The following is a 24,408-nucleotide window of genomic DNA, read 5'->3' on the forward strand; positions in this document are numbered from 1 at the left end:
TCTAACATCCGGCATGCTGATGCGTCTGAAAAATGCTTCAAACAACTAAGTGTTGAATGTGTTTAATGGCTCTGTATTGCTGTTCAGTTATACAGACAGACTACCAGGCTTGAAAATAATGTTCGATTGAAAGTTTGATTAAAAATGGTGTTATTTAAATAAAATGCAGCTACATGCACACTGACAGCCAGAACCTGGAGTTTGCAATGTTTGATTACAGATTATTCAATATAACTGCTACACACAGAACAAAAATGACACAGAACAGCAATTAAATATGAAAATCTAAATAATCTCTCTCTCTCTCTCTCTCTGATCCTAACACTACTATAATAAATGCTTTATTAAAGGCAGGTACACTTGGAGTGTAAACTCATTAACCCTGTTTTACTGTCTATCCATCCATCCATCCATTTTCCATACTGCTTATTCTACACAGAGTTGCGAGGAGCCTGGAGCCTATCCCAGGGGACAAGGTGGGTATCCATCACAGGGCACGATTACACACACATTCACACACTACGGACAATTTAGAGATGCCAATCAGCCTACAACACATGTCTTTGGACTGGGGGAGGAAACCAGAGTACCCAGAGGAAACCCGGGGAGAACATGCAAGCTACACACACACAGGGAGGAGGCAGGATTCGAACACCCAACCCTGGAGGTGCGAGGCAAGTGTGCTGAAGCATGCTCACCACTAAGCCACCATGAACCCACACAACACCCCGCCCCCCTTTAACTGTATTAACTGTAAAACATAAAGCTGTGATAATGATTTTGACATTTTCCAATTACATTAGATCTGGATTTTTCTAACAAAATTAAGTCATTTGTGACATTTCTCAATACATAATAGTTAATAATAAACATTTCTTGTTCCACATACTGATTCACTGAGAAGAAATTCACATTTTAGAGAATTTAAAATGAGGTCATTTTAACAAAAGTGCTAAAATACAGTAAAGTAAATAGGATGTTCAAATCCCTTTGACTGGCAATCGGGGTGGACAGTACTTGAGTTACTATACTTAAGTATTACTGAAACTGAATACTTGTACACTTATTTAATTACATTCCAAGTCTTACTTTTTACCCTGTACATCTTCATGTAGACCTTCAAATTAATTGTTACAAAATCAATCAAATGGGCTTAGTTTAGCTTCCAATAAAGATCATCAATATAAAACTCAAGAATTATGCAAATTCATCATTTGTAGTGACCTTTTCATTCTACACAATGGAGTTAGCACTGTAGCTACCTGTGTGTATTTGAAGATGGATAAGCCACCAGGCTGCAGTCTGGGACTTGAACACGAGCACCCCCTTGCCTCAGTAAAATCTTTTAGTATGCTGGAGTAAGCTGAGATTTGTATAAAATGAGGCATCTCCTTTGCCTGCCTAAAAGGCAAGAACATCTCATTTGCATGTTCGGGTTTCGAGTTTTGCTAATTTAACTTTCACTTTCACTTAAGTATAATTTCTCAGTCCTTTCTCCACCATGGCAGTGTATATTGATGTAATTACAATATAGAATTACTGTGTTCGGAATTAATTGTGTTCAGTTTCATTTTTCATATCATAACCTTCACTAGGCATTCATGATATGCCATTCATTTTAACATTGCTGCCAATGAATATTGAATGTAGCATTTTCTACAGCACTGACCTTCCTCTTCATTGCATATACAGCTGGATTAATGTGGACTGGCTAATGTCAGACAGTTCCATAAATCCCCCTTTCCTTTGATATTGTCATTGCATAACTATGTTACTATGCATATAGCTATGTGATGTGTGTGTGTGTGTGTGTGTGTGTGTGTGTGTGTGTGTGTGCAGCAATAAGTAACCTATTTATAGCCAGCGTCCACTTGTCCGACCTTGCTGAGTGCATGGTCAGACATGCGGGCGGATGGAAAGATTACAGCCTAACACAGAATTAATCTTTTCTCCTCCTTCCCTTGTTACTGCCATTCCAACATCCCATTATTACTATCACATCAAATCTTAATCCCTATTCAGCTGCCATGAACGCAAATGCTGAGAAAGAGGCTGATTCCGACTGAATAGCTACTTTAACTTAAGAGGAGAGCACAGCAGACCTCTGTGACACTAGCATTCAGTCTGTTAGATGATGTGAATTTCTAGCATTTTTCTATTCAATATCAAAGAAAAAGGAAGTTCCCAGTAGGTCATGTGCTTTGTATTTGACATTAATTGAATGTAGAGAAATAAAGGATTGAGTCTTTCACACTGGCATTTAGGATACTAAAGACCTGTTTTCTACCATTTAGCAAATATCTAGTCTGTTATATTGAAATGTCTGAGTGGACACACACACAAACACACACAGCCTCATTTCATCCACAGATTTCAAACAAACCCAAAAATCAGAACTTTTTCACCTTGTCAGTTCATGTCGCTGCCTACTGTGCAGTTCATCAGTGTCAATCACTCAATCGTGTGTGTGTGTGTGTGTCTGTGTGTATTTTTTCAGCTCCTAACCATCTTCTGATATCTGATTGCATCATCATGTAAAAGTGGTGAATGGGGAAAATAAAAAAAAATTAAAAGTAAAATGTAGGTTCTACTAATGTAATAATTGTCAATCATAGTATTAGTATATGATAGGATTGAGTTTTGAACATCTCTTGCCCCCACTATGTGCCAACCCCCTTTCCCATGCTGTATCATGCTGACCAGAGCTCCCCATCCATTTTCTGTACCGACGCAGGGTTGTGGGGAGCCTGGAGCCTATTCCAGGGGGACTCAGGGCATGAGGTGGGAGACACACATACACTCACACACTATGGACAATTTGGAAATGCCACTCAGCCTACATGCGTTGTAGGCTGATTGGCATTTCCAGATTGTCCATAGTGTGTGAAATGCCAATCAGCCTATAACTCATGTCTTTGGACTTGAGGAGGAAACCCCCAAAGCATGGGGAGAAAACACAAACTCCAAGCAAACAGGACAGGACAGGAATCAAACCCCCACCCTGGATGTGTGAGGCAAATGTGCTAATCACTAAGCCATCGTGCCTTCACCAGAGCTCCCTTTCCTTAGAAATTCAGGAAAAGTTCATTTCATTGGTCATGAACCTTCCCCCTTCCCTTCCTTCTCCCTTCTCCTTTGGGTAAGAAAAATACTCTTTATGTTGCATCTGTATATTCAAACGCATGTCTCAGGCCAGAGTTTTACTCAGGGCATCACATGCAGGCAGGAAAAAAGTACAAAGCAATAGCACTAATTTTACACTACCACTCATTCTCCACCCCATCACTGAGTGAAAATGCTGAGCTCTTTTCAGTTTTTAAATGTGTCATTTTACAGAAAAAAAATTGTGCTGATTTCAGTTTCACATTGTCTTTAAAAGCGACAGTATTTATTGCTTAATAGACCACTACATTCTGTTCTTTTATATTCAACAATAGCAAGATAAAGGAGACTGAATGAAATATGATTATAAGATCATTAGACTGGTCAGTGATATTCTCCTTGCTGTTCTTATATTAGGAATCAACTGCTCACCAGCACACATCTTGGGATATTTAAATCCCTGCATTGATATGCTTCTCCTGCTCAGACTCTTCTAATTTTCAGCACAGAGAGCAGAATGCTATACTACACTAGACGGGAATGGAAACGTGCCTGGTGTTCAGAAAAATTCTGAGAAAACGACTTTAAATAATCCTGCTTGACTGTGATTGTAATTAAAGGCATCATGGCTGCACGATTACTGTTTTGAACTAAAAAAAAAAAACCTTAAAGACTTTCTTTCACCAGTAATCACAAGATACAATAGGAGCTGTGACCTCCACAGGAAAATAACACTGACCCAGCTCCACACACAGCTGTAAGTTACACAACCTCCACAACTAGACATGCATTCATTATAGCAATAAGAGGCTCTTTGGTTTTCTATGTCCTTCACAAACCTGTCCTTCACAGAGTTCATGACCAAAATACCTGTCTTCCACATGTTTAAGGACACATACATTTAACTAGGATTGGCACAGATATTCACCATTTTGATATGTTTAATATAAACGATTATTTCTCTCAACCATTCACATGCACTACAAATATACTGTACATAGATTCCACTTTTAACAACAATGAACTGCATAATTTAACAAAAACACACTTTTAAACTTAAACTGACCTAACTAAACCCTAAACCCATAAAGAGAACAGAAAATATCATAAATAATTGTATGCACTATGTACCTGCTAACAATGCAATGCCTATGTTCATGTGTAAACAATCTTTAAGCAACGTTTACGACAAAAATGACATTTACACAACTATCCCTCTTACCTCAAATGTAATTAATCAGCCAATACATGTTTGGTGACTGAAGGCTGTACTGGAGCTACAAAGCTAATGTAGCTGACTGCATGTCTAAATCATCACACAGTCACCGCTAAATTATATGGTGTATTTAAAAAATTAAACATATAAATCAGCCTGGAACAATATTAACATCCAAATCACTTTAAAACTTTGAGCCACAGCTCCTACCTGACTTAAACTCTGGTTTCAAGATGGCTGCTACTAGCTTTGCAACATAGTTTTGTTCATTTAAAGATAACAATCAGTTATCTTTATACAGTGTCAGAAACGCAAGTCTTTTTAAAATGACTTGAAAACTTAATAGCAACTGTGTGGTGATTTAGATATTCAGTTAGCATAATGCTAAACTGGATGATAAAACCTTCAGTTACAATTTAGCCTCATTAGTTACATTAGTTAGCAGGAGCTACATTAGCCTTAAAACTCCAATACAAAGCAACTGATCCAAGCTTGTTGACTCAACCATCAAATGCACTTAGGGTAAAGAATTTGTGCAAATGAAAGTTTAAAAAAAATAAATAAATAACAAGAGCACTAATTTGCATATCCATGAGCCTCTGCGGTGTCCTCATAACAGTAATGTGTAAAGTTGATGTTCGCTTAGATTTAATGTTTTCTGTTAATATAATATTGTGTTATGTGTTTGTGTTATGTTCTTCACCATGTTCATTTGTGTTATTTATGTTCTTATGTGTTCTTATGTGCCTGTTACTGTGCTATAAGGGTGAGTTGCCAATAAAAGAGCAAATGTGTTATTTGAACAATGCTTCCTGGTCCAGCTTCTTCCTCGGCAATGCTATAATGCTGCCATTCCAACATGGAAAATCTATTCACTTTTGCAGCATGAATTTCAGTCCTTTTTGATTACTTTATTCTCCCCTTTAATTGAGTTGCTGCAATTCTGTGGAAAAAGAACCCCAAGAAAAAAGTCATACTGTATGATTTTATACTTTATATTATGTGTGTTGCGTCTAAAACGTGTTATGTGGATAAGTTATCCAGATGTATCAGAGGCTGCGGTGTGTAGTAAATACAGTAAATGCTTAGGAAGTTAGATGTTAGGATGTTAATGTGAGCATGGGACTGTGTTTAAAGGGTTTATATCTGGTTATGTTGTGCTATGGAGTAAACAGGCTCAGGCTCAGTGCATTCGCAACAGTAGGATTCTCAAAGAGTAAGATGAAATGAGGGGGTCAGAGCTCTCAGCTAAAATGCTTTGAAGCTCTAAATCCTTGGAGTTTGGTGGAGAACTCCTGTGATCACAGTCTGTACAATCTCCCTGGATTCTGACATTTCTCTGGGAAGCTCATTGTGAGTATGTGCACACAATGCTTTCTAATACACATACTTATGCTGTACATTTACAATCACAGTCACTGCTCCTAAGGTACAATTAGTTAACCCTACAGAGGTTTGATTACCCAATACCCACAACATTAAAACCACCTGCCTAATATTGTGTAGGTCCCCGTCGAAGCATGGACTCCACAAGAACTCTGAAGGTGTGCTGTGGTATCTGGTGCAAGACATTAGCAGCAGATCCTTTAAGTCATGTAAATTGTGAGGTGGGGCCTCCATGGATCGGACTTGTTTGTCCAGCACATCCCACAGATGCTCGATCAGATTGAGGTCTGGGGAATTTGGAGGCCAAGTGAACACCTTGAACTCTTTTGTCATGTTCCTCAAACCATTCCTGAACAATTTTTGCAGTGTGGCAGGGTGCATTATCCTGCTGAAAGAGGTCACTGCCATTAGCGAATACCATTGCCATGAACTTGGTCTGCATCAATGTTTAGGTAGGTGGTACGTGTCAAAGTAACATCCACATGAATGCCAGGACCCAAGGTTTCCCAGCAGAACATTGGCCAGAGCATCACACTTCCTCCGCCAGCTTGCCTTCTTCCCATAGTGCATCCTGGTGGCATGTCTTCCTCAGGTAAGCACCACACATAGCAAGATTTGATGCACTGTATGTTCTGACGCCTTTCTATCATAGCCAGCATTACCTTTGTCAGCAATTTGTGCTACGGTAGCTCTTCTGTGGGATTGGACCAGACGGTCTAGCCTTCACTCCCCACACGCATCAATGAGCCTGGTGGCATGACCCTGTCGCCGACTCACCGGTTGTCCTTTCTTGAACAGCTTTTGGTAGGTACTAACCACTGCATACTGGGAACACTTGTTAAAGTCACTCAGATCCTTACGCTAGCCCATTTTCCCTGCTTCCAACACATCGCCTCGATAACTGACTGTTCACTTGCTGCCTAATATATCTCACACCTTGACAGGTGCCATTGCAATGAGATAATCAATGTTATTCACGTCACCTGTCAGTGGTTTTAATCTTATGGCTGATCTGTGTACATATATATTTTAAATTATTCTGAGTCTTTATATAATTCAGAATGATGCATTTGTTCCCAATAGCAGGCGAAAACAATGTCTCATCCCACACAAATATGCTAAATGTATAAACAAATCAATGCACCCAGTCACTCTATGAACAATATTAGTCAGAGGTGGGGTTCAATGAGAGTGAATACTTGAACTCTGCGGTCTGTGTAAGGTATATCTTGTTGATGCATTGCTAGATGTTTATTTTCAAGATCAATGATGTGTAATTTCCTTGGCATGGCTGAGAGAATGGAGGCTCATGATTACAGCACTGGCATAACTTCATCCGGCAGCACTCCAACCAAGAGCAAAAGCCAAAAGCCACCGGGAGGTGAAATATATATAGCCTCATACTTATTGCGCGCACACACACACACATACACACACACACACACACACACATACATATATAAGATCCCAGGACAAAGAATAGTACCATAGCAGTGCTTTACTGAACAATGTCAGTAATTTGCACACCTGAATGAATATAAATTTGTATGAAAAGGGATCATCAGCCATACTCTGAGGTTGCCTTTTGTGCTTCATGTCCAAGCAGAACACACTGACACTCCCATGTTTCAGGGTGAGGACTGTAGGAGCCAATTCCTAGAGCTGTGTGTGACTTGTTCAGTGAGCATGATGGAACAAAGGCCAGAGAAATCACTGGACCTCAATCCCATAAAAAATAATTGTGGAATTATTTGTATAGTAAGTGAATAGTCACACAAAACCTCTAGGTGAATTGCAAGCCTGAAGAAAAATTTGTAATGTGTCATTTATTTACAACCCTAATAACACTAATCCCAATAACAGCACCAATCCTGACAGGAAAGGTTGCCAAATAATCCCCCAGATTTTCAATGGGGTTAAGGTATGGAAACAATGTGAGATATAGAAAAGACCAGTCAAACTGTCCCAGTGCTCCATCAAGCTAGGACAATTCACACAGAGATTTGGTTCTATAATGCACATTACAGTTATGTTTTTTGGAAAGTGACAGTGTCAGTGTAGAGAGTTAAACAAAAAACAGTTTTGTCCAGTTGTGCAACCAATTTACATTATCCAATAAGATTCCGCTGCTACAATTTTTTTGGACCAGGGAGTTTATATACATTCGTGATCTGCTGTTTTACTACACAACCTGTGCTCTCAAATCATGTGAATAACACTGCTGTCTGGAAGTTTCTGTAATTTCTGTTATTTTTTTGTCTGTACTGTTGTCATGGCATATTGTAACTGAAATGAATGAATTAATGTGAGATTAAGGTTCAGTATTACAACTTTAAATATCTTTGCATAAAATACTTTGCAACAGTCTCAGGCACCATAATTTATAATAATAGATTTTGTCTTAAATGACAGAATCAAAGAGCAAATATGATGTTAATTTATTTTTCAAGTACTATGTTCATTTTCCATTCATTTTTCAGGTTGGATGTCCTTAAGGAAAGTGTTAAGTATCATTTTCAGAATAAAAACATCATCTGAAACCTACAGCTGATAACAAGGAAGTTTGAAGGCAAAGTCTGCAAAAGAAATGTGGCACTTTCTCCAAGACACTTGGAGCGTTCACATTTGATTTTGTTATAAACCAGTACTACAGTGTACCTAAGAAAATAGATTCAATTTCATTTTAAATGCAATGTATGACCACACAAAATATTTATTTGTTTGAATGCAAAAAAAAAAAAAAAAAAAGCTTGAATGCAACTTTTTTGAAGGCATCTTTGCTTTAGAATTTCTTTACAAATGTTTGGAACATTATTCCTATATGTGTGAACCATAACGTAATTTCAGAGAGCTAAAAGAAAAAAAAAAAAACTTTACTGAAGTGGACACTTCAAGAACTTTTGAAGTTTTTTGATCTATGTAAAAGTAAAATGAAGGTAAAATTATTTTTTTATGCCTAAAGAAGAGTAAAAACACAGAGAAAAAAAATCCTTGATCAGGATTTCATAATTCATGCATGAAAGGGTTAAATTTCATAGTCAAGGTTTCATTTCAAATATGTACAGACCTGACACCACCAGAATTGTGACACTATTTGATGACAAATAAAGTTGAGAGAATAGAAAGTACCTTCTATTGACTTTAAAAAATAATTTTAAAAAACATGTCACAGTCTCGCCTTTAACATTCTATCCTGTCACATATCACAACACATGACTAAACGTGTGAAATCAGTAAAATCAGTGTTAATTTAACTCCTCATTAGTTCAAGTGTTATTTTATTTTCTTGTTCAACTTCAACTTATTAAATTCAATCAATTTATAAGGAGCTAGAAGTCAGTAAACCTTGGTCAATGCACTAGCTTATTTAAGATCCTATCGTAATCCATCAGTGAACAGCAATAGAAATGTAATTTTATGCAACAGTAAACTTAGAATCAGATTTTGTGGGGTTTCACTGTATAGCCAGCCAGAGCAATATCTAGAAATGTCACCAACTGGCAAATGGAGCCATGCTTCTCTACTTTTAAATGAGTTTACTTGAGTCATGTCAACCAGTATCTGGGTCAGAAGATCACTGAATGTGTGTCATTTTCAGAGTTTTTTTTTTTAAGGAACTTATTCCCCCCTTGTTTTGTTCAGCGATTCACTGTGCCATAATTGCACATAAAAAGAAGTAAAACTACCGACTTAAAAGTGTACATCTACATTCAAACTTACTGCGCTAACAATCACAGGAGCCTTAATGGATTATGGGGAACATCATCGTGTGAAACCAGAAACCTTCCACTTTAAACACTCAATGCTGCCTCTTCTCCTGCTATATAGGTGTGTGTATTGTTTATAGAAAGGTCTCCATTCTCTTCCAGACATTTATGCCAGAACATGCACATATTATCAAAGCAAACATTATTTCCACATTAACTCACCACTGGCATGAGTAACACCATAATAAATACCAATGCTTTTTACTAAACTCTGTTTACCAGTTAAACGTATTAAGAGTACATTTCACACTTAGAGTGACGATAGATAGAGTGTCTTTTGGTTAGAAAATTTTTAATGCCGGAAAAATATGAAAAAATGTTGATAATAATACCCACCACTCTTCTGGGAATGCTTTCCACTAGAATTTGGGCCGTGGATGTGGGGATTTGCTCATTCATCCACAAGAGCATTAGAGAGGTCAGGCACTGATGAACTTTGCTATTCAAGTTCAATAATCATATAAAAACAAATGCAAATCATAAAAAATTAAGAAATAAAGTAAGAATGAGACAAAAATCGTGCATAAAAACAAGTGATCAGTATATACCGCAAGAGATAGCTAAAGATAGTTAGGAGGAAGGTTATGAAAGTTCTTGGCTTGTGTGTGGGAGAGAAAGCAGTGAGTAAGGAAAGTATTAGGCTTTTGTGTCTGAGTGTGTGTGTGTGTGTGTGTGTGTGTGTGTGTGTGTGTGTTTGGGGGGGGGACATGCTGTGTAAACGTGTGTCTTGAGTTTTGTTTTGAACGAGGCGAGTGTTGTGAAGTCTCGTAGGTGTTGAGGCCGAGCATTGCACAGTTTAGGGGAAACTGAAGAATCATTACAGTATTATGTAGCATTATTATGGCTATACTTTAACCTTGTTTAATATGATAGCAATATGATGCAACCACAGGGTGCATGTCATTCAAAAGTATCTCGTATCCATCTTTTGATCTCAAACCCAAATGTCTTGGGTTTAACAAAAATTATTAATTGGCCTTGCCGTTCCAATAATTTAGGAGGGGACTGTATCTTCTATTTATGACATTCTGAAAAGGGTTGTGTTTTTTAGCTCTATGTTTAAGATAAGATCTATTAGGATGCGATTTATATTTAAAATGAGCTCTATGGTAATGAGGGGATCTGTTTAAGATGGGTTCTATAGCCTACTTAAAATAGGATCTGTTTAATATGAGCTCTGTGTTCAAGATGGGATCTGTTTAAGAAGGGATCTATTTCAAATGAGCTATATGTTTAAGATGAGCTCTATGTTTAAGATGGGTTCTTTTAGGGCCGGTTCTATATTTAAATTGAGCTCCATGCTTAAGATGGGTTCTATGTTTAAGATAGGATTTTTTAGGATGGGATCTATATTTAAAATGAGCTCTATGGTTATGAGGGGATCTGTTTAAGATGGGTTCTATACTTAAAATGGGATCTGTTTACAATGAGCTCTGTGTTCAAGATGGGATCTGTTTAATAAGGGAACTATTTCAAATGAGCGCTATGTTTAAGATGGGATCTGTCAGGGACAGTTCTATATTTAAAACGAGCTCTACAGTTATGATGAGCTCTATGTTTAAGATGGGTTCTTTTAGGGACGGTTCTATATTTAAAATGAGCTCTATACTTAAGATGAGCTCTATGCTTAAGATGGGATCTTTAAAATGAGCTCTATGTTTAAGATGGGATCTGTTTAAAATGGGGTCTAGGTTTAAAATGAGCAGTATGTTTAAGATGGGATCTGTTTAAAATGGGTTCTAGGTTTAAAATGAGCAGTATGTTGAAGATGGGATCTGTTTAAGAAGGGAACTATTTCAAATGAGCGCTATGTTTAAGATGGGATCTGTCAGGGCCGGTTCTATATTTAAAACGAGCTCTACAGTTATGATGAGCTCTGTGTTTAAGATGGGTTCTTTTAGGGACGGTTCTATATTTAAAATGAGCTCTATGCTTAAGATGAGCTCTATGTTTAAGATGGGATCTGTTTAAGAAGGGCTCTATTTTTAAGGAGCCCACGGTGTCCCGGCATGCCGCGATGCCTCTATCAAACATTTATTAGAGTCTTGCTGTAAGTCCTGCGGCACGGAGAGACCGGATGCGCAGGTGCGACAGCGAACACAACGTTATAATCATGTACGGTGAAACATTTACAACAGTGCACCATCAATTATTCAGCACTACTGCGTCCTGAGGATCCCGAAAAGCCCTAACACTGTTTTACTCGGGATTTGAGTCACGTCCAAAGGCCCTCTAGCGTATAGGCAGGTAATGTTATTCCCTTGCTGAGCCTCTCCACTAGTCTGCACGCTCAGACTAAGTGATGAGAGGGTGCAAATGTGAGCTTCATACTTTGTTCTCGCCTGGGATCGGTGTTAATATGTGGCTCAGTTTTATTTTAGCAAGTGCACGAGAGGAAGACTGCGCCAGGTTAGACTTCAGATGCAGATTCGCACAAGGCCACCGCTCAGTTGACTAGGCTACCTTCTGAAGCATGCTGGCAGCAGTTCAGTTCAGTCCGACACGTTCACACCGGAGCCCCAGGCTGGAAATCAGCGGGGATTAGCATTCCGAAAGCGTGGAGTCTAGAACGCGCTTTGAGGGCCGCTAATTGTTTTGATAGTGACATCTGCGCCGCAAGAGCTCAATCGTGTCCCGTAATTTGCTCTCACAATAGCGCGCGAAGCGAAAGCTAACGGAGGGGAGAGAGAGAGACAGCTGACTCCAGCACCACCGCTCCGCTTGCCTCTCTGCACATCTTTAACCAACTGCAACGACTTACAGGCGCTACTGATCTGTTTTGTTTTGCTTTTTATCAGAGGTTGAGTATTTTGTGTTCCTCCTGCGGTACAGCTGTGATTTTGAGGAAGAGCATCCAAAGCCAAGTGTGACTTTCTCACCTCGCATGACTATCTAAGCGCACTCAGAAGCCCTGAGAAAAATGAAAGACCATGAAAGCCCCATTTAGCCCCGTGTCTAAATATGACAGTAAGAAGCAAGGAGTGCATTTCTCTCTCTCTCTCTCTCTCTCTCTCGCTGTGTCTCTCACTCCCGTTACCTCGTCCTGCTGCGCACTGGCTCTCTGGATCTGCTGCTCCTTGATGGCCGTCATCCTTAAATCCCGCCGCCGGTGTTGTGATTGCAGCAGGCAGTTTCTCTGTGGCAGATGATCCCCCGGAACCCACAAATCCCAACACTACTGAACAAATATGCCGGATTAGGAGAGCTGCTCTGTTTAAGCGTGTTCAGGAGAGCCGGGTTGTGGTGGAGCGCGCGTGGCGTCCCGAAGCAGCCAGTGTGCGTTATGTACACCTAAACATGAACGGTAACGTCTTCTTCTTCTTCTTCTTCTTCTTTCTCTTCTTCTTCTTCTTCTTCTTCTTCTTCTCTCGCACACACTCTCCTTAATTCCAGCAGAGACAATTATGAGAATTCAGAGAATGGTGATGATGCTCCTTTTAAGGGGCGGGAGTTCGACCTCTCTCTCTCTCACTCACACACTCTCTCTGTCTCTCTCTTTCTCACACACACTCTCTCTCTCTGTCTCTCTCGCTCTCTCACACACACGCACTCTGTCTCTCTTTCTCACTCACACACTCTCTGTGTCTCTCTCTGTCTCTCTCTCTCTCTCTCTCTCTCTCACACACACACACACACACACACACACACACATTAGACCATTAGAGCACTGCGCCCTCCTTAAAGAAAACTGACAATTCAAATGAGACAAAAAATTGTTTATACATAAACGCTTTATTCAGTCTAAAAATGTAAATAGTATATTGTTATTATTATTTTTTATTGTTGTTGTTGATGATGTTATTATTATTATTATTATTATTATTATTATTATTATTATTATTATTATTAGTGTTGGCAGTGTTATTGGAGTTGATGCTTCTGCTGGTGTTGAGGGTGGTGCTGTCCATGGTGTTAGTTCCAATCACGCTAGTTCTCACAGCAAGTACTTTTGAGTTCACAGGTATTCATTACCAGCAACTGCTGTTGCTGGTGATAGTGATGGTCCTGCATTGTTGTTGTTGTTATTGTTAGTGGTGCTCTTGTTGCTGATGGTGTTGGTGTTGAGGGTGTTGTTGGTGTTGTTGGTGTTGTTGTTTGGTCTTAGTGTTTGGCATTGTCTGTGTTGTTGGTGCTAGCTATTTTGTGATGTTCTTTGGTGTTTGTGGTGTTTCTTGTTGATGGTGTGTTGTTTGGTGTTGGTGGTGTGTTGTTTGGTGTTGGTGGTGTTGTTTGGTGTTGGTGATGTGTTTGGTGTTGGTGGTGTGTTGTTTGGTGTTGATGGTGTTGTTTGGTGTTGTTTGGTGTTGGTGGTGTTGTTTGGTGTTGTTTGCTGTTGGTGGTGTTGGTGATGTGTTGTTTGGTGTTGTTTGGTGTTGGTGGTGTTGTTTGGTGTTATTTGGTGTTGGTGGTGTTGTTTGGTGTTGTAGATGTTGTTTGGTGTTGGTGGTGTTGGTGATGTGTTTGGTGTTGTTTGGTGTTGTTTGGTCTTGGTGGTGTTGGTGATGTGTTGTTTGATGTTGTTTGATGTTGTTTGGTGTTGGTGGTGTTGGTGATGGGTTGTTTGGTGTTGGTGGTGGTGTTGTTTGGTGTTGCTATAGATTCCATTATTTCACAACAATCTTATTCGCACATCACAATCTCACAGACCACAAATTCTCATGTTATGCCATTATGAAGAGCTCAACACTGCCTGTCACTCACTCACAGCACAGCAGCGCTGTGTGTAACGACAAGACTAATGTCTTTCATCCCTGATACAGCTCAGTCTGAATCCACTCAGAACAATTCAGTCATGATACTTGTGATATCTCTCTCTCTCTCTCTCTCTCTCTCTCTCTCTCTCTCCCTCAACATACACACACAGGAAGAGAGAGGGGGAGAGGGAGAAGGTGAGACAGTCACATGCACGCATAGTGTTATCTCTGTTTGTTAATGGAATACATAATCTAAACTTGTTACCACTACTAATAAGAAATATATCCTAATGGGACAGAATTTGTATTTGAGAATCTCCTGTTTCTTGAATCTCTCTGCTCTCTCCAGCTCCAGGGTGATAGGCAATATATGTGTGTGTACTGGACATGTTTAGCAATTACTGTAAATACCTCTTTAATGAGGGACACTGCCAAACATGGTTCATTATCGCACACATTTAAATGCACGATAGGAGCATATACCCTGACCTTTATGTGTCAGTTACAGTATATCCATATTTATAATATCCCTCATTCATCCACAGCATTCCTGAAATGTACATTAAGTTTTATTGTTCATGATGTGTCTCAGATTGTAGCTTTATTTCATATAAAAGTTTTCAGATTGTCACCTAGCAATAAGAACACACTAGAATTTCTAACACAAGTTAGAAGAGTTGTTTATGTGTTTAGCACAGCCATTAATCAATAATATGTGTCAACAAGAGGCAGTAAAATCCTGAATAAGGGATGCACAAAATATTATTTGTACATCATTCTCACAGCACTGGCCTTTTTGGTACTGATCACAGACACTTCAATATCTAACAGATCTCTACACTTTTTTATTATTATGCACCTGTGCACTGTGACCAGTCTCACACATGTAGACACGTGTTTCTGTTGATGTTTTGATAGAACCAACAATCACACAAGTTTTTTTAAACATATTTTTGTAATAATAATGCAAGCCAATGTTACATCCAGCATCCAGCAATGTGTTGTAAACAAAGAATAAAACACAACAGGATGTGCTGATATCAGATAACAATCAAGGATGGAGTGGTATAATACCATCCATCCATTTTCTGTACTGCTTATCATACACAGGGAGCCTGGAGCCTATCCCAGGGAACTCGGGGCACAAGGCACGGGACACCTTGGACAGGGTGTGAACCCATCGCAGGGCACAATCACACACACATTCACAGACTACGGTCAATTTAGAGATGCCAAAGAGCCTGCAACGCATGGCTTTGGACAGCAGGAGGAAACCAGAGTACCCGGATTAAACCCCCGATGCACGGGGAGAACATGCAAACTCCGTACTCACAGGGATGGAGGTGGAAATCGAACCCACAAACCAAGAGGTGTGAGGCAAACGTGCTAACCACTAAGCCACTGTGCCCCAGTGTGATACTCATGACTACATATTTTATTAATTAAAGAACAATGTTTTATTCATTTATAGTTATATTGAATCTTGTTGAAAATAGACAAGAAACAAACGGTCCTTCCCTCACCAGCCCCCTCTTTTTTCCTTCTTTTGAAATTAATAAGACAAGGGAATACAGTTTTTTATGTTACCAGAAAACCAGAAAGCATACAATCCTCTGCCTGAAGAATTTCTCATGTCGGAATCCTTCAAATTTCAGTTTGACCTCTGACTGTTACAAAGACACTGGACTCCTTCCATACGTCTCCTCACAGTTTATGTGGAGCAACCAACCATACAAGCCCCTCTGTAAGTTGCTACTAAATGTATAAGAACGAGCTCATTAATATAAACCATGCAGCTGGAACTATTGTCAGAGTTTCTGCCCACAGTACTGCCGTGATATAAACCACTGCAAATGCTCACAAAATGTATCAATATTACCAAAATATAGTATTTGTTCCTGTCATACAGCCTGGCAAGTGATAGTCCTCATTTATCATACTGTGAGTCTGATAAATGATGGATAAATGATGGAATGTCAGTCTGGACAATGGGTCCATGTGGTTAAGGGTTTAAGTCTTACAGATAATCATTATAGATGAGCCAGCATGAAGAAATGCTACTGGAGAAACATAGCCAGAGTGAAATCAAAAGATCAAGATTATAAAGTTATATCATAAATTAATTGCTTTACATTACCATTATTTGAACTACTGAATGACATTCTGTTCAGGAAGACTAGAGCTAAAGGACAAACCCCTGTCCAAATCATACACTGCAGGTTTTGAAATTAGACATGAATCAATAGTGTCTGTGGGTGGAGACAGCATGATGTATCTAGAAGTAATGTGCATAAAGTGTCAAAACCGTTTGAGATGTGAGGCTGTAGTACATCCTACAACTCATTACTGGGTATGATTTGAACACTCATCAATGCCTAACCTCACTAAAGTTGTTGTGGCTGAATGGATTGATGGCCAGGTGCACTATATATTATTCACACAGTTTCAGATGCAAAGAATATGCATTCTGTCTAAAATTAAACATGTGTCTTGTTAAAAAAGTGGCATACGAGCCATTTACAGCATTGTTCAACCCCGCTACTCAATCCAGTCCCATTCACAGTTACATCTTTTGCATGATTGACTACAGTATTAGATCACGCATGTAAATCTGGCCCTCAGTGCAGTAGCTTCAAGTTAAGATATATATCTAATTTGAATATGGATAGCAACCTAAAATGTATGATGTGTGATTTTCTGTCATATAAAGTCAGTAAGTCATTGCTCCATTACAGACTGTACTTTCAGTGTGTGTGTGTGTGTGTGTGTGTGTGTGTGTGTACATGCCTTCTAAAGGTCATCTAATTCAGCTCATTCCTAATGGAGAAGTAGATGGAGGATGTGAGCAGCTCGGTAGAGTCAGACAGGGTCACTAAAGGATGGAGGCATTGCTGTCTCTGAAAAATCAAAACCTAAAATACTGCTGAAAGGAAAGTTTCCACAGATTTTCACTGAGGAAATGCAAAATCAAAGCCCACAAGACCCATCATTCGTAAATAATTCCATGTTCAGATAATTAAACAGATGTTACAGCACCTGCTCATCTTACTCATTTCAGTTGTGCGGCTTTATGCCATATTAGATCACATTAAACAGAAAATACTGCTAAACCTGGTTACAACCCCGGTTCCAAAAAGGTTGGGACGCTGTGTAAAATGTAAATAAAAACAGAATGCAATGATTTGCAAATCTCATAAACGTATATGTTATTCCCATTAGAACATAGAAGACATATCAAATGTTTAAACTGAGGAAATGTACAATTTTATGGAAAAAATTAGGTAATTTTTTACTTAATGGCCAAAACATGTCTCAAAAAAGTTGGGACAGGGACAACAAAAGGAAGTGTTACTAAAAAGAAACAGCTGGAAGAACATTTTGCAACTAATTAGGTTAATTGGCAACAGGTCAGTAACATGATTGGGTATAAAAAGAGTATCTTACAGAGGCAGAGTCTCTCAGAAGTAAAGATGGGATGGAATCTGGATGAAAGTGCATGTTGCTCTAAAACCTGCATATACCTTTCAGCATTGACGATGCCTTTCCAGATGTGCAAGCTGCCCATTCCACAGGCACTAATACACCCCATACCATCAGAGTTGCAGACTTTTGAACTGAGCGCTGATAAAACGCCAGATAGTCCCTCTCCTCTTTAGTTTAGAGGACGTGGTGTCCATGGTTTACAAAAATAATTAAAAATTTCAATTTGTCTGACCACAGTACAATTATTCACTTTGCATCAGTCCATTTTAAATGAGCTTTGGCCCAGAGAAGACAACAGCGTTTCTGGATCATGTTCACATATGGCTTCTTCTCTGCATGATAGAGCTTTAACCAGCATTTGTGCATGGCACGGCAAACTGTGTTCACAGACCATGAGTTCTGGAGGTGTTTCTGAGCCCATGCAGTGATTTCCATTACAGAATCAGGCCTGTTTTTAATGCAGTGCCGCCTGAGGGCACGAAGATCACGGGCCTGCAATATTGATTTACACCCTTGTCCCTTGTGCACAGAGATTTCTCCAGATTCTCAGAATCTTTTGATGATATTATGTACTGTAGATGATGAGATATTTTTATGTTACACAATTTTACGTTGAGGAACGTTATTCTGAAATTGTTCCACAAATTGTAGTTTTTTGCAGATTGGTGAACCTCTGCCCATCTTTACTTCTGAGAGACTCTGCCTATCTAAGATACTCTTTTTATACCCAATCATGTTACTGACCTGTTTCCAATCAACCTCCATCTGTTTCTTTTTAGTAACACTTACTTTTCCAGCCTTTTGTTGCCCCAAACTTTTTTGAGATGTGTTGCGACCATCAAATTCAAAATTACCTTATTTTTTTCTTAAAAAGGTACATATACTCAGTTTAAACATTTTATATGTTTTCTATGTTCTACTGTGAATAACATATGGGTTTATGAGATTTGCAAATCATTGCATTCTGTTTTTATTTACATTTTACACAGCATCCCAACATTTTTGGAATTGGGGTTGTATTAAAAATATTTTTCTGCTCATATAAACAAATAAGATTGAGTCCATGAATCAGTAAATACCCCAGAGATTAAAGTGGAGACAGGTGATTGGATGGCTATTGATTTTGATCTCCACTGCAAGAAAATACATGGAACAAGGACCACAAGTACATGGTGGCCTCGGCTTATAGCCCTGATTAAATAATGTGATTAATTTTCACATTTAAATCAAATTCAGTGGAAGAAAATGAAATCTAAGCATCTGCTCCTGTCACATTGGTGTACACTCAACCATCAAACCAACTCACAAAGCCAACAACCAACCCAATGCCTCTCTCTCTCTCTCTCTCTCTCTCTCTCACTTTCACTCTTCCTCCCTCTCGTCTCCCTATCATAATGTAATCTAAATTGCAGCAGGCTCCTGGCTGAGTGAGTGCATGAGCAGACAGATCACAGCCCTGTACACTCATATTTTTTTCACAAATAAGTGGATGCACACACATACTTACATGTACAGATGACAGACAGATATGATGCATGGTTTATCATACATATAGGCCATATAATCTTTGTTCTCTCTGCTCTTAGGATCCTTAACAGCAGGCATTAACTGATGATGGCCTTGCGTACCTCACTGCACTAAACCTCACTGCAAATGTGATGCTTACTCACATATAGTATCATCTTTATTACTTTATATCTCTAACTGTATATTTTACACTATGTCCCTACTTATATGTACAATCATCCATGTACCTCCTTGTATACTTGTACTTTATTGGTCTATGTTCTATATCATTACATAGTTTGCACTATTCATATTAAGTGCAGTCTCAAAATAGTTCAATACCTTTTTCGCCAGTCTCTCCTTATGCTGTTGTATGTGACAACTGTATGTAAGCTGTAGGGGCATATTAGTGTCACACATGAACTTTGCATGCAGTGGGGGAATAAGTATTGGACGTGTCAACATTTTTTTTCAGTAAATATATTTCCTATGAGGCTATTCACATGAAATTTTCACAAGACATCAGTATTAACTCAAGAAATCCGGAAATATAAAGAATTCATAACATTAAAGTCCATAAATAAAGTTATGTGTAATAAAGTGGAATGACACAGGAAAAAAGTATTGAACACGCTAAGAAAAAACAGTTCTCCAAGGCAAGGAACCAGCTGAAATCCGTAAATAATTATACCCCCTATCTGTGCAAATTAATATCAGCTGGGTTAGTAAATTGATGGTCTATAAAAAGGCTTTTCATTACCAAGGTGTCACACAAGAAACATCTGACAAATGACTTTTTTTTTTGCATTTTCCATACTCATCCAACTTTTTCCGAATTGGGGTTGTAGTTTTGTTCTTTAGATCCTAAGATTTAGATCTCCTGGATTTCCTCTGGGTTCTTTTGTTTCCTCCCACATGCAAGGAGGTGGATGGGCTACTCTAAATTACTCCGAGGTGTGAATGTGTGTGTGCATGGACCCATCAACATTTACATTTACATTTACATTTATTCATTTAGCGGATGCTTTTATCCAAAGCGACTTACAAATGAGGATATACAAGCAAAGCGATATATCAAGCGGAGAGCAATACAAATAGTGCTACCATACAAGATCTTTTAATTGAGTTCTAGAAAAGCAAAGTGCGCAGAGTAGAGGTGTAAGAGCCAGAGTAGGTGTTGGATTTTTTGATTTTTGATTTTTTTTTTTTTTTTTTGGTTTGGTTTTTTTAGAATAATGTGGGGATAATTATTCCTGCCTCTGGCCCAGTGATCCCAGGATAGGATCCGGATCCACCATGACTCTGACCAAGATAAAGTGGTTACTGAAGACAAATTAATTAGATCCATTGTAATCTTATTAACCTTTATTTATTTTTATTTATTTTTTAAACTTTATTATTGGTGTTGAGGGGTGGGGGGCAGGGTGACTTAGTGGTTAGCACATTTGCCTCAGATCTCTAGGTTTAGGGGTTCGATTCCCACCCCACCCTGTGTGCACGGTGCCTGCATGTTCTCCCTGTGGTTCGAGAGCTTCCTCCAGGTACTCTGGTTTTCTCTCCCAGTCCAAAGACATGCGTTGTAGACTGATTAGCATCTCCAAATTGTCTATAGTGTGAGAATGTGTGTGTGATTGTGTCCTGTGATGTGTTGGCAACCTGCCAACCTGTCCCTGCCTTGTGCCCCGAGTCCTCTGGGATAGGCTCCAGGCTTCCCGCAGCCCTGTGTAGGATAAGCGGTACAGAAAATGGATGATTGGATTATTGCTTAGTTTGTGGAATACTATTCCATTTTTTTTCTTTATCTTTAATTCTCTACTAGGCTGTGCATCTTATTCAGCCTCCTAAATGTTAATATATGTCGTGTTGTTTTGTGCTGTTTTCTCATGACTGTATCACTGAAATTTCCCACAGGATCAATAAAGTTCCTATGCATTTAGTTTACATTAAGGTGCCATGTTGTGAAGTGTTTGAGTTTATAACAAGACCATTTATATAAACAGGTTGTGCTTTCACATGAAAAACAGACATTTCTGGTGTCAGTTTATGGGTTTATGCATTCACAGTGTTATTAATTATGACAAATAAATGTGCAGGCATCATGTTTTAGTAACAAGCCATAAGATACATTACATTAGTGTCTACATGTTTTGGTGTTCCGTGCCAACTGCATGTTTACCTTAACCCTCTTACCCCGTATGGCCGAAAAACCGGCTTGCCCGTCTTTGATCTATTCCCGTAAGGACGATATACCGGCTTGGTCGTCTATGCCAAATACCCGTAAGGCCAATATAGCGGCTTTACAGTGTAAACGTTATCCCCGTAAGGCCGGTGTACCGGCATTACTATGCTATGATTCCTTACTTATTTAATTATTATTTTTTAACCCGGAAGGTTGATGACGTCATGACGTCACGACGTGATTACGTTGTTACGCCGGCATTACGATGAAGATCCAAGCGTGAATATTGGTGTAATAGTAGAAGTGAACTAAAAATGCCAAAGTGAAAAGCTAATTGTGTTCCAGCTAAAGTTACACCTACAGTGAACACAGGTACATCTAAAACAGTGAAAAAAAAAGAAAACATACACAGTTACACAGGCGAGAGCGAGGATTCTAGATAGTGACAGCAGTGAAAGTTCAGGCGATGTTGAAACCGAAACCGAAACTGATAGAGACGCAAACGCTCCTGATTCAGACCCTGATCCGTCTTCATCTTCAGCATCAACCAGTGCGACTGACACTGCAGGGGTCTGGAGTCATAATGGGACCATTTCTGTGCATTCGTGAAAACACTACCTGCTGGTCTGATTATCACCAGAAACTTGACTTGTGGTGCTAAAATGCATTTATTTATTTATTTATTATTTACTTGAATTTTAGCGAGCATTTTCCGTCATTTCTCTAGTAAAGAATTGTGCTCTAAGTGCAGTAAAAACACTGAACTGCTTCATTTCAAAGTAATATTACACAAATAAATTATTATAAGTTGTTTCAAGGCCTAAAAATGTTAAAATTAAAATGTTGATTTTGGGGCCAATTTTGGCCTGGGAACTCAGGGTTGGCGTGCTGTTTCTATGGGGAATATAGGGTTGTGGGACATAATACTGTGGGAACTAAGGGGTAAGAGGGTTAATGAGTTCAGTGTGTGAAGCGTTAATGTGATTGCAAGCATCAATTTGGCATGTTGATTTAGCAAGGTGTTGATTAACGGTGAACTTACACTCATACCTTAATGCCTAGGAACTCTATTAGTTTGTCTCACGCTGGTGAATAAAGTCACAGACTGACTTTAGAGAAATACACACACACACACACACACACACACACATATATATATATATATATATATATATATATATATATATATATATATATATATATATATATATATATATATATATATAAACTGAGACACAAGGGGAATAGAACCAAAATAGAACCAAAAAACTGAAAACCTAAAACTGGATTAATACCACAATAAAATAAAAAAGCAAAGCATAAAGACCTGAGAAGAGAAGATTGTAGGTAAATACTTTGTAAACATAACTTGACAATATTCTAAGACTGAGCAAAGAGAGAGTGGCTAGACAGTCCTTACATAAATAACTCTAATCATGCAGCACATGTAGTGAATAAATGTTTCAGGGCTTCGTAATGGATGCGCACCATAAACTCGAGAGCTTTTTCCCTCAAAAAAGATGGTACTGTAAAGGTACATTTTTGTTCCCTGAGGTAAAAGCAATGTAAATGTAAATGTTAAGGTCCAATTATACACTTTAAACAACTTTTATAGTTACATTACCTTCTCTTTGTCCTCTATCTACTGTAAAAGTATCAAAGAAATGCCCTTATGGGTAGCACTGCAGGGATAAGTTTTTATACTTTGAAAGGTACAGTTAAGTACCTTTTTCTGAGAGTGCTCTGTATGCACAAGGTGCAAGATGTGACAATTTGCCTTAAATCAATAAGAGGAGGTTACAGTTGCACTCAATCTATCACACAGCATGTACATTCTCATCAGTCGCAGACCCAAAGGCACCAGTCATTAAAGATCAGGACGGGTTTCAGTGCATTCACAGTGACAGATCAGGTTGTGCTGGTGCCAAAGAGACTTTCAAGCAACACTCATGCTTCCAGCCTTCATCTAAAGTTTGCAACTTAATTATAGCCTCTATTGCTCAACTGTTTTGGTAGGTCCGGCTTATTACACTGATTCCGTAATAATGCTAGGGACGTTGCATATTTCTCTGCTTAATATGTTATGATGGATGTAAACTAAGAGTCAGTGGAAATGTTTTCCCCAATGCTGCATTAAACTGATTATGATTAAATTGATTTTGAGCAGTGGTTGCTGGTTTAAACCAGCTAACAGGGCTTAGCTGTCACCCATCCTGACTTTAAAAGTGAAAATACATCAGTATAATGTTTCATTATACTGACATCTATATGTATAGATTGAGTTTGGCAAACACAACAGATTATTTTAACTTTTTTTTTTTAATCAAGCACAACAGCACCGCCAGTTGCTGTAAGAAAAATACACAGAAGTGAGGCTGGGGCTGATTTCTTTCTAGCCCAGACTGTAGATTCATACAGCCTATCGGTGGCAGTGGCAGTGTCAGGTGATTACACTCCCTAGATATGGTCTGATATTTTTTAGCGATAGTGTCGATGTATGGAATTCAATTTTTGTCTAAAATATTGAACGGAACTTTTCAAGAAACTAACATAAAAATACAGTGAAAGAAGAAAAACACCCTGAAACGGAAAACATTCCAATTTAACATGGTCTTCAAATAAACAGCATTCTTTTTTAACAGTTTTCTAAGTTCACTATTCATGGTTTATGAATGCGCTGCTAGAGTTTTCGATCCATACCTCACAAGCTAAATCACTGTTAAGCCCCGCCCACAGGAGAGATTTGTGCCATAATGGCCAATGTAAACAAAAACTTTGAAAATGTAAACAAAAACTTTGGTAGTGCATTCATAAATGATGATTAGCAAAAACAAAGCCTAAAAAACTGTTAACAAAGAATGCTGTTTATTTGAAGACCATGTGAATTTTTTTTGCCAATGAGTTCACTGTTTTCAGTTTCAGAATGTTTTTCTTCTTTCTCACTGTATATTTTTGTTCGTTTCTTGAAAAGTTATGTTCAATACTTTTTGGTACAAATTTAATTCCAGATCACTGACATATCCATAACAGCAATCCATAATCAGCAGTGATTGAGAAGGTGTATATAAAATACAG

General features: G+C 38.6%; 1 protein-coding gene across 3 annotated transcripts in view; it reads right to left on the reverse strand.

The window, feature by feature from the left end:
* Window positions 1-24,408, reverse strand: part of LOC128608958 (inactive dipeptidyl peptidase 10-like) — a 106,282-nt gene that overhangs the window by 48,239 nt on the left and 33,635 nt on the right. Inside the window, exon 1 of one of the 3 annotated variants that reach the window (XM_053627202.1) lies at window positions 12,509-13,099. The exons of the other annotated variants lie outside the window; for them this stretch is intronic. Coding sequence (XP_053483177.1) covers window positions 12,509-12,562 — 54 coding nt within the window. The 5' untranslated portion in view covers window positions 12,563-13,099. Of the gene's footprint in view, window positions 1-12,508; window positions 13,100-24,408 lie in introns of those variants that run through there. 3 annotated transcript variants of the gene reach the window in all.

This window comes from Ictalurus furcatus, chromosome 6, assembly GCF_023375685.1.
Source record: "Ictalurus furcatus strain D&B chromosome 6, Billie_1.0, whole genome shotgun sequence".
Lineage (NCBI taxonomy): Eukaryota > Metazoa > Chordata > Actinopteri > Siluriformes > Ictaluridae > Ictalurus > Ictalurus furcatus.